The sequence below is a fragment of the Chelmon rostratus genome, chromosome 14 (genome assembly GCF_017976325.1).
Source record: "Chelmon rostratus isolate fCheRos1 chromosome 14, fCheRos1.pri, whole genome shotgun sequence".
Lineage (NCBI taxonomy): Eukaryota > Metazoa > Chordata > Actinopteri > Chaetodontiformes > Chaetodontidae > Chelmon > Chelmon rostratus.
This window is the reverse complement of record NC_055671.1, coordinates 8,234,533-8,250,194: the sequence shown is the minus strand read 5'-3', so window position 1 is coordinate 8,250,194 and position 15,662 is coordinate 8,234,533. Positions and strand designations below refer to the sequence as shown.

At 42.5% G+C, this 15,662-nt stretch overlaps 1 protein-coding gene across 1 annotated transcript in view; it reads left to right on the top strand.

Annotated features, from left to right (window-relative positions):
* Positions 1-5,431: 5,431 nt before the first annotated feature.
* The window catches only part of sez6a (seizure related 6 homolog a), an 82,005-nt gene continuing 71,774 nt past the window's right edge, over positions 5,432-15,662 (top strand). The window contains exon 1 of the mRNA XM_041952724.1: positions 5,432-5,516. Coding sequence (XP_041808658.1) covers positions 5,432-5,516 — 85 coding nt within the window. The remainder of the gene's footprint in view (positions 5,517-15,662) is intronic.

The window sequence follows — 15,662 nt, the reverse complement described above, 5'->3', positions numbered from 1 at the left end:
GGGCAGACGCCGGCCCAGCCTAGCCGTCAGATAGAAGCAATGATCAGGGGGTTAACAGATGCTGCTCACTCTTTGGGGTCACATCCACTCTATTCCCACTGTTGGGACTCAGGCTCAGCCACAGCAACAGTCACACAGTTCGCCGTGGAAACAAGAAAATGGCGAGCTAAGAGAAATGTTCCCTCCAACAGACTGTCTCCCAACGCTATTGTCCCTAACAGTTACAAATCCATGAAGCAGTTTGTGAAATTCATAATTTGTGGTCAAAGGTCAGGTGGTCGCCCCCCCCACCTCCCTCCCCATCCTTTTTCTCCTGCAGAAAATGGATTTTCTGAGAGCTTTGAAAAACTGTCTACTGCACAGTTGACTTGCTCAGAGGGAGCTCTTTTCCAATACATGGTAATAAGGAATGTGCAATTAACTGGGCTCTACCAGGAGGAAGTGCACAACAAAGGGAGGGGGTGGGGACGGTGTAATGCTGCAAACTACACTGAACTATTTATGCTACACAGGCATGGGCGAGTTAAGAAGAGGCTCGATGTTTATAGGGAAATTGGGTCATTGCTGTAGCAAGGGCTAGGACATAGAGTGGATAAGACTACAAGAAAAACAATGAATTAAAGATAGCCAACCACACAAACACAATATATGCGTGGCTCTTCACAGAGGCTGCTAGGTTCACGTCAGTAAACATGGAATTGTCTGTTATTCCTGTAACATTGTAGACTTTTCCATTGAGGAGCAGTAACAGGGTTGCACATTCACCAACAGTGGGAAACACATATGAAACTTTGTCAGTTATGGCAAGACCATAACTGATCACAGAAAGAAGCTGGAATAAGTGATTCGGGCAATTCTTTGAAAAAGTGATGATGGACACACTGACACATTATTTTTCACCTGCGATAATTTAGTTTGAGTTTACTTGTTTGGTGTAATTTCTGCAAAAGCAAACACAGTAATCACCAGAGACACTCTGATATGTAAGAACCGGCATCTCACATACGGCTCTGAGCACACAGAATTGGTTACTTTCCTAATTGGGGATCGTCATCGTTTCGCTAATGCCGTCTATTAAATGCATGAAGAAAAATGTTTTATTCCTGAAGTGCCTCTTCCAGTGGAGGTATGCAGCATAAGAGTGGACAGAATGAGTCAACACTGTTTTGGTCTTGCATTGGTCTGCCTCTAATCACCAGGGATGTGGGTTTTACGCTTCATACTCTCAGCCTGTTTATCCTGTTCTGTCTGTTTACACATTCTGAGGTGAAGTTGTACAGATTGTAAAATGAAATCAAATTTGTTTATAGACAACACTTAGGTCAACAACTCAGTCAAACAGCTATAATCACAAAACAGCATATTAATATATTACACACGGGATGTGCATGTTAGGTGGGAATTGTATTGCATACCACAATAAGTGAAATAGAAAATGAGGAAAAGGGACAGGCAGAAAGATTTTCAGCTTACTCTTATCTACTCCATGGTTAATATGACTCAGCAAGTTTGCCTGCATTATTCTGTGATATAACAAAACTAGTAATGACACTGACACGAACTTTTGCAATTTGCATTTAAATAATATAGACATTAAAAGAGAAAAAACACCCCATCATCGCGCGTCTATGTGAAAATATATGCAATCAAACATTTTACTGTTGCGAAAAAGGTGTAATCTGTTTCTTTGAATGGTGTTTTGGTGGAGAAAATTGCTTTGAAAAAACTCACAAAATACATGTTCCAGCAATCATAAAAAGAAACTCTTGGAGGAAATCAATACACGTCCTTGACAATCTTGCACAGCCAAAATGCACAATAACACCAGCTGTTCTGTTCTCTTTGATCAGACTTTGAATGTTTACTATAGTTAAATAATTAAGACTTTACTGAGTTGCATCACATAAGGAAGTAGGCTATCACTGACTGTCCTGATTAAGGCATATATTATTTTCTACTACAACCTCTGATGTTATCCCTCAGTTTCAAGTCATGATTCTCTCACATCCTCCTCCCCTCTAACAGCTCAAGTCTGATTGGAGTAGCCAAATGCAAGACAAATGGCAGCAAATAACAGTGAACAGTGAACAGATTTTTGGGATAGTGCTCTAATTGCGATTGTTAGCTGAAAGGGTTCTGCGCCGTGAATGTAATGCAACATGATTAGCCCTGCATGCATTTGTGGGCCCTGTGACTGTGATATCGTCACTGTCTGTGACTGTAATATGGGCTGTAATTTGTGGGTTGTAATGCTACGTGGGCAGAGACTCATTGATAGCATTTGACACGCAGCCTTGCTTGGATGAAGCACTTAGCCGGGCCAGTCAATCTAAATATCACAGACAGCGCTCTGAGCCAGTAGCAGTGCGTTTGTTAGCTGAACAGGCTGTGTAATAATCAGTCCTTAGCTATGCAATGAACAGTCATCACAGGATATTTTTTACATAATCCTGCCATCTAAGATTACCTTAATGCTTGTAAAGGCTTGCCGCCGATGTGTGCCTCATTACCTTGGTACATTGGTCATTTCATTTCAAGGGTCTGATTTTCATTAACTGCTCTGCCCCCCTACCCATTAGCAGAATGAAAGCTCGGCTGCAACCATCTGGCTGCCAACTAGACCTCAGGGCTGCTTTATGGCTCCACCGAGCTTCACTAAAGGGAAAGTTGCACTATTAGAGCCTTTTCTGAGTGTGTCCGGAGGGAGTATAGGAGTGATGCAAGGAGTGTCCCATGCTCGGGGATATGGGGGGGAAACAGAGATAAATTTAGAAGGAAAAGAGAGAGACGTTGGTGCAGTGACAGAGGGCGACGGACGGAGGCAAAGTGAGACAAAGTCAAATGGAACCTGAAAGAAAAGTCAACATGAAAAAGGCAAAAAAGGAGAATAAAGGGGGGGAAGAAATGAGTCTGTGTGGAATGATGATTACATACATGATATTCCTGAAATAAGACGGCCCTTAATCCATTGCAGTTGAACCTTTGGGGCCAGAGGTGTGAAAGAAAAGAGGGAGATTCATCCGTCGGCTGGTAATAACACATCGCAGTTGGCTTATGGAGGGACACTGTGGAACTGAGAGAACAGATGTACATTCCACTGCTCCACAGTGCACCTCTTATTTTTAGAACGAGTGGTCTTGTTTTGAAATAGCATCTGCTTACACATACACCTTTAGTGTTTTCAATAAAATCAGAGCGTGTTTCTCTCCCAGCGCCTTTATTCCCCACACCCAACCCCATCTCTATTCTCGTCTTCTAATTGCTTTTATTTTGATGCTGTTTTGCTCTGTCTTGCACAACACGCTTGCCTGTGAATGCACATCAACCCGCTGTATCTTCATCTATCCGGGTGACGGAGTGCAACGCGGCAGCATAGGAAACCGTGCTGAAAAGTAGCATGCTTCCTCGCTTATTTCTTCCTGTAGACGGTGAGTTCCACCCATCATTGTTCATGCATCACTTGTGTAGAAGTTACTGACTGGATGAACAGAATGTGGGCACGTAGCAATTATTTTCCTGCCTATATTAAGGCTCTTTTGATATAGCGGGCTAATATGACCTAGATAACTAAAGGGGGTGTAATGATAAGCATCGTAGATAAGGGGAGAGCATATTTCAACAAACTTATCGTTCTAGTTATTTCTGAATAATCACTTTTGTCATACGTAGACGACACGATAACATTATAAATGAATGAAAGCAACTATTTGATGTCTAAACTTACTCTGATTAATTGCTGTTAGGAGAACGATGATGTAACACTTCATCGATCTTTTCACTTGCAGGCTCCACAGGGACGTCAGAGGCCGGGCCCAGCCTCCCAGCAGCTGCCCTCAGGGCTTGTAGGAGCTCTTGCTCATTGCTTCATTTGTTTCATTGTCACTATTTTGCCTCCAAATTCTGTATCTGCTGGTTATGCTTCAGCTGCAGGAACTAATTTAAGAACCTCACTCTATTCATTACAAATAAAGTTCTCCTGCAAGCACCTGGGAGACATCCGTCAATGGCAAATAGATACAGCCCTGAGTCATAAAGTGAACCTAGAAAAGGGACCGAAAAAAAAAAAGAAAAAAAAAGTGGCCTAGGAGACTCAGAGCATGGCATGATTATTTCCAGCACCTGAGGAACGTCTCACCTCAGGGCTCGTCATGCACAGCAGGGTCTGAGGTTAACCGGGAACGGGACTAAAGAAAAAAGTCCTGACTCGAGGGCAAAAGAATGGTCGACGCTAAATTTAGGCGTCTGGCTAGATAACAGACTCACTTTAAAGCTCCATGTGGGACATCTGATTGAAGCACAGAAACAAATGAGGTTTTCCTCTGACTGTTCTGCTTACCATTCTGTTTTTGAGCTGATACTGTACACACGCACGCCTCTCCCTCCACCTTCATCACAGTGCGCTGCGCTTTATCACAAGTGATGAATTGCCCACTCAACATTGTGTCTTATATAAAAAGGTGGGCTGCTCCTCTTGACAGAGGGGAGTCGCACCGTGCAGTTTTTTATCTTTGAAGCTCTTTTTCAAAAACTGCCTCTGCTCTCTGATCACACCCCGATACATTCACGATAATGCTCGGATATTTTAACTTCATTTATACTGCAGGCCCAAACAGAACTGAAAACTGATTTTAAATATTACGCCCCTCACAGCTAGGGCTTTAAAATCTTACCAAACTCAATGCTGCTTGTGCCCCCCCTCCCCTCTTTTTTGAACGTGTAACACTGTTCCATGTGTGTCAAATGTATGGACTGCTCACACTGCACACACTCTCTTGTGCACAGGTCAGTCTTGATCTCAGTAAGTGTGTTTAGATGAATAAAAACACCCAGTTTGTTGGTGATTGTCATAAGTGAGCCTCAACAGCAGCATTAGATTGGCCTGCCTGGAATAACCCCCTCTTTCCTGCACATTTTAACCTCATTGTGACTGAAAACAGCTGACAAATGCGTAAAAATGCTTGAAAAAAAGCATAAATGTGCAAGATGACTGTGTCGAGTGAGAGTACGGGCAGGAGGCGCAGGGTCCAGCACTTCCCCCTGAGTAAGTTTGAGGAGGCTGTTCCAGCAGCCGACGCTAGGAGCTGTCCGCGGTGCTGAAGCCTCGGCTGCTTTCTCTCTCTCCATGCGCCGCCTGCTCACACCGCCAGGAACCCGCTCACCGAGCGTCCGAATTAAAACGGGATCTCCGCCTTTCTCTGCGTGATCCTCCGCCGTCTCCCCTCTGCGAATCGTGGAGGAAGTGCCACGGCGAGGCGCACGGCTCGCTTTGTGCTCCGCAGACGTTCAAATAATAATCTCGCCTTGCTTGTTGTTCTTGTTGATTTTCTTTTTTCTTTTTTCTTTTTTTTTTTTTTTAGCCGTGGAAGTATTCTTTTCCAACACAGGGACGCGTTCCGTGGCTACGCGAAGAGCCGCTTCCACTTTCGTAAACATGTGTGTGAGACTGGGCTGCCAATCCAAGACCTTCGTGGCGCTTCTGGTTCTGGCTGCAGCCGTGGCCCAAATCCGTGGACAAGGTAAGAACTTGGGTCTTATGCGCACTTCGCCGGGATTGTTCGGTGCACTTCAAACTATATGAGGCGAGAGCTGAGTGCCGGGCAGCGGCATCGGGTTTTACTGTCAGATCTACAAGTGCGGATGGTGGAGCGATTTATTCCACAGCAAGTTGTCAATGTGCCGGTTTAAATCAAGAAAGGACAACACCACTGGGTTGAAAGTTGACTACAAAGATACTTCCATTAATTATCTGCACGTGTTGTAAACTGCTGCTTTAACCACAGAGGTCATTTAAACGCTGGATTAAAAGCATGCATGGAAACCAGCTTCCAGTTGGCTCCATACTCGCACACAGTGTTCAGTTATTTACAAGTTGTAGATCATCACATCTTGCCACTGGGTGTAATGTGTTTAGCAGTCAGTTGCATAACGGTTTACTGCCAATCACAACTTACAGAACCTCTTTAGATTGCTCAAACTGCACACACACACATACACACACACAAAGACACACACACACACATACTTGGTCCCATATATAGCATGAAGGCAACCCATGCAGGGGGAAAAAAATAACAGAAGAAACTTAATAAGACATCCACAAACACGATCCTGAAGCATATTCTGCATAATGGGATGAATTTAGCAGCGAGAAGAGAGTGACATGTTTGGGCACCGAGGTCTGTGTGACAGACGGTGCTCGGTAATAAGACCCTAATCCTCAGGAATTGCTGAAGATTATTGACCAAGCTGTTTGACACAGTTGAGTGCCTGTGGAAGGATTCATGCACAGCGGCCTTGTCCTAATTTATTTCCCTATTGTACGCCTTCTCTTCATCATTCGAACTATATTGGTCTATTTGTGGTTCAACTTGTGTGCACAGTCTCACCGTCACGTCCCCGCTTTGTGGCGATCTATGTCTCTTCTTTGTCAAGCTGCTGGACATGCAGTGGACATGGGCATGCGGGATATGAGTGATGACATGTGAATAATAATAATAAGTAGATGTTCAATATTAGAAATAAGAATTTGCAGCTGACATCATCATTTAACACTAATATTGTAACACAGCCTTTGACATGAGAAAAAATAAATGGCAGTAAATTGGATGCTGGGTCCTATTTTGATGAAGGCTTTTATGTAAGAAGTCTGCTTCATGTTGAAAATGAGCACACTGGGACTGATGACTAAACAATGTAATAATTGTGAAAATGAATTCACATTGGCTGGGCTGTTTCAGTCATTACGTCTCACCCCATAAAAAAACTGAGGGGCAATTCTGGACCAATGCCTGAAACAACATTTTACACTCTGAACAAAACATCCGCCGATTGAACATCTAGTGGAGGAAAGGTGCTGCCTCGCTCCAATACTGAGTTTCAGAGCCTGCAACAAAGTGCACATCCAGTGATTTGTGATATAGCCCAACACCGTCACAAGACATTTCATTTAGTTTAATGTTTAATTTACTAGTTTGAATAGGCGCACAGTCAGAAATGGAGCACTGTACCGTAGTGCTTAGTAGTGGATGTACCAGGAGTCACAATCGAACACACCTGCACTGTTCGCTCCCTGCTCAAAACTCAAGGGAGAGGAAAAATGCACAGTGCACTATTTTTTTTAGAGTAAAGTAGAATTTAACAGCTTCCATTAGTGATTTCTTTGCTGTTGCTTCGCCAGCAAATGCTCACGTCTCAGTAAATTCTCCAAGGTGAGCCATTTAAATTTTTAATTCTCATGGTTGTGATGGTTTACCGCTGTGAGAAGTTCTGAATGCGCAGACATGAGCGAGAGCGAGAGAGGGTGTTTTTTTTTTTTGTTTTTTTGTTTTCTCCGCAGAGGTCTTAATCTCTGGTTTGTGGCACAGCCTGTTGTTGTGAACTTGCTTCAGTCTGTTACCTAGCAGGGAATACAAACACCCATCCATCCTTTTCACTGTCATGAGCACAGGGAACAACACAGGGAGACACTTTACTAAAATTAGGGAACTGTGCCACGAATTTCCCGTCAGCAGCGTGCACATTCATTCAGTCATTTTCCCTTCATTTCAGTAATAAATACAGCTTAGTAATTGAGGGATTCATTTAATAAAACAGACAAAACATCTCAGTCTCTACTTACTTTCCTCAATCATGTTTATTCCAGGAAATATCAATCAAATTGGTGTTGGTTTATTCATTTCATTAATGGTGCTTATCAGTTTTTGCAAATGACCTGTTCAATTGTTGTTTGAATTACAAATGACTGATTGTTCCTTAACAGCGGGGTAATTTTTCTCCTGCATCCAAGTTATATGGCTCCCTATGTTTTCTATTCTATGTCTATTTCTATTTGCAGTGCAAATTCAGGCAGCTGTTACACTAATGTCTAACAGCTGATTAGATCTTTATGTACCCTGTGTGCAATGTAATTATCATGAAGTATTCAGGCATTGTGAAAAACAATGTCCTGAACTGTCCAGATCACATGTGTAGGGCTGACGCTGTAGTAGCCATTATTAAACACCGTGCAATTAAAAATGTCAACTTTTTCAGACTTGAGCTTTTCATACCTTTTCAAAGTCTGGGAAAAATGTGCGAGCAGATGGATTTCAGACTTTCATATGTGGTAGAAAGCATTTCTTGCAAAGCGTGTCCTGGTCTTCGAATTTCATTTTTAGCATCAAATATTTCTTTCATATGTTAAGCATCAGATAGTCGGCAAAACATTCAAGCATGCAAGAGGTAATTAGCAACAGATTAAGTTGAAAAAAATACAATGACAGGACTGTAGGCACCATGGTTGTAACTAATAATGCTGCTCTTCAAATCACTTGGTCAAGCCTTGTATCCATTTAATTTTTCACATTGATAAAAAGGGGTCATTTTGCAGATAGAGAGAGAGACAGAAACCCTATTTGAAGGAGGATGATTAAAATTCTGATCAGGACCTCTCAGTTCTTTATGCACACCTCTAACTGCAAAAACAACAAGAAACATAAAATAGCCACCCCTTAAATCTGCCCCATTCCTTTCATGAGGCACTTTCATTCCGTTTGTCCTCCAGCCTTCGCTCGTGTTGCGGAAATGGCCGTGACTCACCGGTTCGGTGCGGAGTTTGCATGGTTTCGACACACAAGTCAGGCGGTGTGCAACTGTAAAATTACTCAAAGATACTCGTTGTATTAGCTCCACAGAAATCACACATTAAAACTGCAGTTTGTCTCATGCCATAAACGGGTAAACAGAATAAATACATCCATTAATATAAAATCTGATCTAAATGAAAACAGCACTCACTCATGCGAATTCAAAAATAAAGAATGGTGAAGGTTTGTGCATTGGTGAGGTGTGTGTGGCGTGATAAATGGAGCCACGGCAACCGGCAGCAGTGTTTCGAGGATGTGATTACCAAAGTGCAACAAGTCTCACTTAGTGCTGAGCGAGAACGCCGCAGACTTTTCATTATCTCAGCCCAAATCTCCAAGGAACAAAGAGAGAGAACTTGCTAGACACATGAAGCTGAATAGACAACCTGAAGGCAACAGCTTGAACTCGTCTTAAGAGGTATCAATCACATTTACTTTCATATATAAAGCATGCTATCAGATGTAGCTGTTACTACTACAGCTCTGAGCGAAGCCAGATTCTGTAGTGCAAAAAGTTAAAGGAGCATAAACCATATACGTCTCATCTCCCAGTTCCTCCCGGACATCCCCATGTTGAAGCATTCCCAACTGCTTCAAAAAGATCAGCGAACCGAATCCACATTAACTTAAAGAGTTATCATCGTGATTTTTGCGCTTGTTTCCTATTCACTCTTTATGAAGCACAGTACTCAAATTAGCACATCTAATAAAATCCTGACAGATATTTAATAGCTAATCATGCATCCTATCAGTGAGGAGAGTTTTTGTTTGTCCTGGTGCTGCACTTGAAGTTTTGCACGATTTAATGACATTCAGCCGAGCCTATTATCTTTATGTTTACACATTATCGCCGACTGTTAACAAAGATCTGCAGTGATCTGGGAGTCGGAGAAAGGCATATTTTATGTCTCCTGAAGCTCATTACATGAATTATGATCTCCTCTTGGTTGACAGAGCTCTCATTGACATGCCACTGTTGGTTTCGAGTATGTGTTTTGTGAATTCTGCGAGTCCTCGTTGCTCCAGAACACAAAATTACTTGTCATGTCTCATATTGGATCAGTAGATTGCCAATATCTGAATGATGTTATATATTATTGTGACATTTTGCTATTTAGATTGGATAAAACGACAATTTAGCATCCAGTCCAAATGGAGATGAACATTCTATTTGCCCTGTTTAAGTCTATGATCCTAAAATGAAAAGGACAAAACAAACTGAAAAGCCCTGCACCCTATCACGCTTGATTTGAGGTCATTATTGGAAGAGGAGCATATTAAAGCTGCACCACTGACGGCAACTGAGATATTGAACTCGCACAGGGTGATTCCTGTGTGTGGCCCGCTTTTGTATTGACACCTGTTACCACAGTGGAATGAAGTTCATTTCATCTCTCAAAAAGACATTCTGTGTGCGCTTAACATGCCGTGCCGGGAAACGCTAGATTTCTGTTTCCCGGCACTGGAGGCGTTCATATGCACAAACGTTCATGAAAATTGCCACGATCGTGGGAATAAAACCGCACATTTAGGGTGGATTGTTGCTTTGTGTGGGACACTGGAAAAATCTGAACATCCTATAATTCCATGGGAGGTAACAGAAATCATCCAACACCTGTTTGTTGGATTGCCAGTGATTAACTTCATCAAGGGCTATTCAGCATCTGTGTGCTGTCATAATTAGTTTAACTTTCCCAAGGCCTGTCAATGGTAAATGAGAGTCATTATGCCAGAATGCCCCTCTTCAAGGCTTGGCGCCTGCCTGCCTCAGCCCCTCTCTGTGCCTGTCTCGGTCTCTTTCACTGCCTCCTAGGTGGAGCTCACAGCTTGGCTGAATGCGACTCATTTTCGACTCTTCATGTGCAAATGCCTCTCTCGCTCAGTGAGAATGTTCTGTGCATCCTAATTTGAGTCGTCGCCTCGTATATTTTCTTCCTCAAAAGTATGGAGCTTTATTTGTCAAAAGAAAAGCGTATTTTTTCAAGGATCTTTTTGGATTTCCTCACTGTTTTGCTTGGCATGGCTCTCCAACAGCTGGTTTTACCCTGTAGAAAATAATGCCTGGTGTTCTCACTAACTCTAGGCAGTATGTCAGCTAAATCTGCAGTTCTATATTAAAATTCAGATGCAGAGAACATGAAGTGGTGGACACATGGTTTAATTTTTTGCCACAGATCCAAAAATAGGGTGATATTTTTTTTTTTATCTTTGTCAGGTTCTCTTTCCTCATTTTGCTGTTTTATTTAACATTTTGCTTTTTGGTTCATCTGAAGGCAAACTCGGAGATGAGTGTCGTTGGCGTTCTATTGCTCAAGAGTAATTGAACATTTTGCTGTCCCTGTTTTGAGGTAAACTAACTAATTAAAACTTTTCTGTTCTGCAGCACAGAGAACAGATACTTAAATGGGCTTTTTCATGTTTTTCCTTGCAGAATGCCTGTTACATGCTGTATATTTATGCAGACTATAATTCATTTTTATATACCATATTTTTGAGATCCGTAAATAAAACAACATCAACAAAAACATATGCTTTTACAATACTGGCTCGCAAAATGATGCTTTTAATCCCTGTAGAAAGGCATAACTGAGACACAGAGAGCATACAGCAACAATATATATGACAGTTTTAATAATAAATAAATTGCTTTTTGTGCATTCATTTGTTGAGCACCTACACTCTAGTCAGTCTAATCCCAGGTAAATAAAGTGTAGTCTTGCAAACAATATCTTTAAAAAAGACAATTTACAATATGGTACACAAAATTGTGAGTAGCTACTAAAGAACAAGAGAGGAAAGAAACAGGAATGACCTGATAGTTAATGAACTGTTAATAAGCAGTCAAAATCAAGAGTTATATAACAGATAATGATGAACTGCTGGAGAGCAGGCTGGGAGATAGTAAATAGTCTCTCATGAGTTTTTTCTGGGGAATTCAGCCCAAACACAAACTGCTTTCACAAAGCGTGCTCGGTTCGAGGAACAACAGCACAGTCCAGCAGCACAAGAGACGGGCGAAAAAACAGCGCAGTCCTCAGCAAACACTTCACTGTTCCTCAAGGCCGCAAGAACCAAAGCTTTTATTCCAGCCCTGCATCACACCTCTTACAGATGACTGACAGTTAGCATCTTGCTACGTTAGCAGAGCCCCACATACAGAAGATTTGTTTTGGCATGTTAGCTGTTAGCAGAAATGCTAAATGTTTGCTGCATATTTTTGGCTACAGTTAACTTCCTAGTTCTTGTTGGACGCTTAGCGTTGAACCTAAATCAGTGATTTGTGCACAAAGGTGCACTCAGAAATAACCCTGCAAAGAATTTAATTTCCTTTGTAGCGCCCCTTTTACTGCATGCCAACAGACACATGCTACTGGCTTGAGGATTTAAGTGGCAAGTCAGTCATTTAGATATGAGGATGTGTTGCATCAACCGCTGTGAACTGTCGAGGTGAAATGAATATTTACCTGGCCTGCAGTGAGCTAACACAGGAGCACTACACGCCAGCTTGTTACTTTGCATATTAGGCAAAGCTTCAAATTCATCACTGACAAATCTTAAAAAAAAACACATTTCAGTGCGCACCATTTAGGGACTTAATTAATGCTAGTGGAACTCAGCGGTGCGGAACTGTTGTTGAGAGACGGTGTTGAGGCCACAAATTTCCCTCTGGTGAGAGTCGAGTCCTTCTAAATTGTTCTAAGGTGTTCGTTTAGAATAATAATTTTTAAAAAATGGGTAGATTTGGCTGCGTGTTGAATTAACTCGAATTCCTGTTGCGAGCCGCTGTTGTTGCTTCAGCGATGAAGAGCTGATGCAGCTTTAGAGATGAAGTTGGTGAGATCAGAGAGGGAGGACTGAAGGACCCACAGCTCCCTGTGACACCACTGATGAAGAATAAGCTTTATCAAACGCTCTTAAACCAATAACTAAGCGCTGTATGTATTACAATATACCAGCATGTGCTTCCTTAGCTTAGCATCTAGTCTATCTGTATAATATATGACATGTGGATATGAATATTAATGTAGGCTGTGTGTGCTCTGAATATGTTGGTGTCTTTGGTTTGTTATTAGGGAACTAGTTATGAATTCCTCCGTAAAAACTTGCTCGGCCGTATTGCATTATGATGCTTTACTTCACTTGGGGAGCACAGGAAGGGTAAATAAACATACACAGTACAGTGCAGCATTTAAAAAATCTAACAATGCATGGAAAACAAAACTGAAACTGGCCTTTTCCCTGATAGCGTCTCCCGTCTTGTTTGTTTAATCAGTTTGACAGTGCGGATAGACCTGAAATGGGTTATAGCACTTAGATAATTACGTGGGAGGTTTCTCCAACAGCCCGCGCTTTGTCTCAACACAATCATCTCCTCGGAGATTTAAAGTAGCGGGTTTACAATGAAATTGTCAACCTGTATTCTCGGCGCAGGACAGGAAATTCCTCTGGATCTGCAGCAGGCACCCGGAGCCGCCCCATTTATGAAGTCTCCCTCTCAAAGCGGAGGACTCGGGGCACGACTTCCTGCGGGGAAGGCAATGGACTCAGAAACTGCGCCTCGCCGAATCGGGCGGGGCTACACGCATTTAATTTATTCCAAGTGAAGAATACCTCTCCAGCAAAACCCTAAATGAAGCGATGTCTACCACTTCGTCGAGGCAGTACATCGCCGGGTTTACTTCTACATCCTTTGCCTTCGGCCTTGCGCCTTATCGATCGGCTGGGAAAAAAGAGTCGGCGTGGTGAGCTTCCCCAAGGCCAAGCCTCCTTTCCACACCTTTCACGCTCTGCCTGGCCATGTACACACCTCCCTAATCAGGACTGGCGTGTTTTGCCGCTGCAGTGGGGATGGCTCTCTGAAACGATTAGGCCTGGGGACAGCTCCAGCTCTCTTCCCCTCTTCTCCATGCCACATCCCATCTAGAAAGCATTTCATCTGTGGCAGTGGAAAGGCTTATGTGGGGTTGGCGAGTGCTGTGTGAAAAGCAGCAGGTAATAGGCTGTGTAATGTGTTTGGAGGAGTAGTTTTAGTATTCACAGTTAGTGTTGACCTCTGGCAGGCTGAGCCACCCCCACAGTAATTTCCTCTGAAAAGATGTAATTGAATTCATCAGGATGAGTAAACATATTATAAGTAGCAGAGTAAGATAACAATGTTGTGGATAGATCAAGGAAGGGGATAGTACCTCCACGAGTAATTGAAAATAGTCAAAGAAAAACACAAGCAAAGAAAGTGTGCAGGACGCTGGGGAGAGTGGCTGCGTTAGCGGCAGCTTGTCTGCGTCTCACACCACGGTTCTTTCATATATGTCTTGATTTCAATTCCAGAGGTGTAAGATTTGAACTGCTGCACGTGACAAGCCGATGATAAAATCAGCAAAAACATGCACATCTTGCGCAGGCATTCATCCATTTCCAAGCATTTCACACAGCTGACGTCTTCGGTCCAGACGAGACGCAGAGCGGAGCGGAGCAGAGGGCTGCGGTGTGGCGGCGTGCCTCGTTCTCCTAGTGAGATGTATTGGAGTGTTGTCCCAGAGGACCTTGTGTTTAATTTAAAGGTTCTAACATCGACCGCCATCTTCAAAATATCGAACATTGTCAGTCCGAGCAACTGGCGGGTGGTCAGGCAATTGTCTGTCAGTTATAATGCAATCCTCTGCCTCCGCTTCTCTCCTGGTGATGGAGCGCCGGCTCATTGTGGCCGTTCTCGTCTGTCAAAGCAGCGAGCGGCCTTTAAAAAGAATACACACCCTTAAGAATGGATTACTTCGCGGGGAACAGCTGGGGCTCTGTTAGACCACGCAATTGATTGCTGGACTATAGCTTTTAGTGGTAAAAGCTGGTCCTTGCATTTCTGACATGTCTTCATGATGCTGTGTGTAATAGATGGCGAGGGGATTTCTAGCTGCTCTCTGTTAATGGAGGAAAAGCTCTGAAAGCCACACAATAATGTAACACACTGCTTGATATCTGTTTGTCTGTAAGATAAAGACACGCTGACATCTGAAATATCTCAACTGTGCGATGGATTGCCTTGAAAATTGAGAGCAGACATTCATGGTCCCCAGAGGATAAAAGCTGCTGATTTTTCTATAGCGCCACCATGAGTCTCACAAATGTGCTCACAACTATTGGGTAGATTAGCATAAAACCACTATCACCATTACCAATTTCTGCAGTGCTTTTTATTTTACTGCTTATGGTTGTGGTTCATATCTGTCATCTTAGTTTAAATGTAAATCCAAGAGGATTGCCTGGGAACAGATGTCTGCAGTGTTTATTTAGAGGTGTGTGTGTGTGTGTGCATGCATTGTCTATTGTTAAGCCGCACTTCCTGGTTGGCCTCTGGTTGTTTTTGGCTGACTTGCTGAAGGCGCACACATTCATAGGGCGTAATATATATTTAAATTATCTAAATAGATTATTGCTCACACTTTACACTTCACTGATATTTGGAATCAGTCCTTCCGAAAATGATCATTTGTAATCACTGCTCAGATATCTGCCTCTGAATCCAAAACATATAGACAAATAATAAAAAAAATCTTTGCTTGACTTCCCATTTAACCCAGAAATCTGTTCTTAAACATCACTGAGCAGCTTGGGGGAGGAGCATGCATTCAGTCCTCGAAGCCTGGCTGTGTGCGCTTCAAAGGATTAAATCTGAATTATGAGGGCAAACAGAGAAAAGGAAATCTAACAGTAGGGGATGATCCTCGCCAAAGACTGGACGAGACCTTTTACCCAGTAGGTTCACGGTGAAGTGACGTATTCAGGAAAAGAATAAGTGGGAAAAGGCCAAATGATTTATATTATTCCCATAATGCCAGTCACTCTGGAGGATTTCTTGAGGATACATTAACATGTTAAAATCTTTCTTTTGGTGAAAATATACGAACAGTCAGCCATCAATGCTAAATTTCAGGCTACATTTACTAATCTTTTGTTAATACGATTATGCTCATAATAAACAAGGTTAACTTGATTGCAGTAAGTTATGCTAAGTGCTAATATTTTAGCCATGGAAAAAACTTA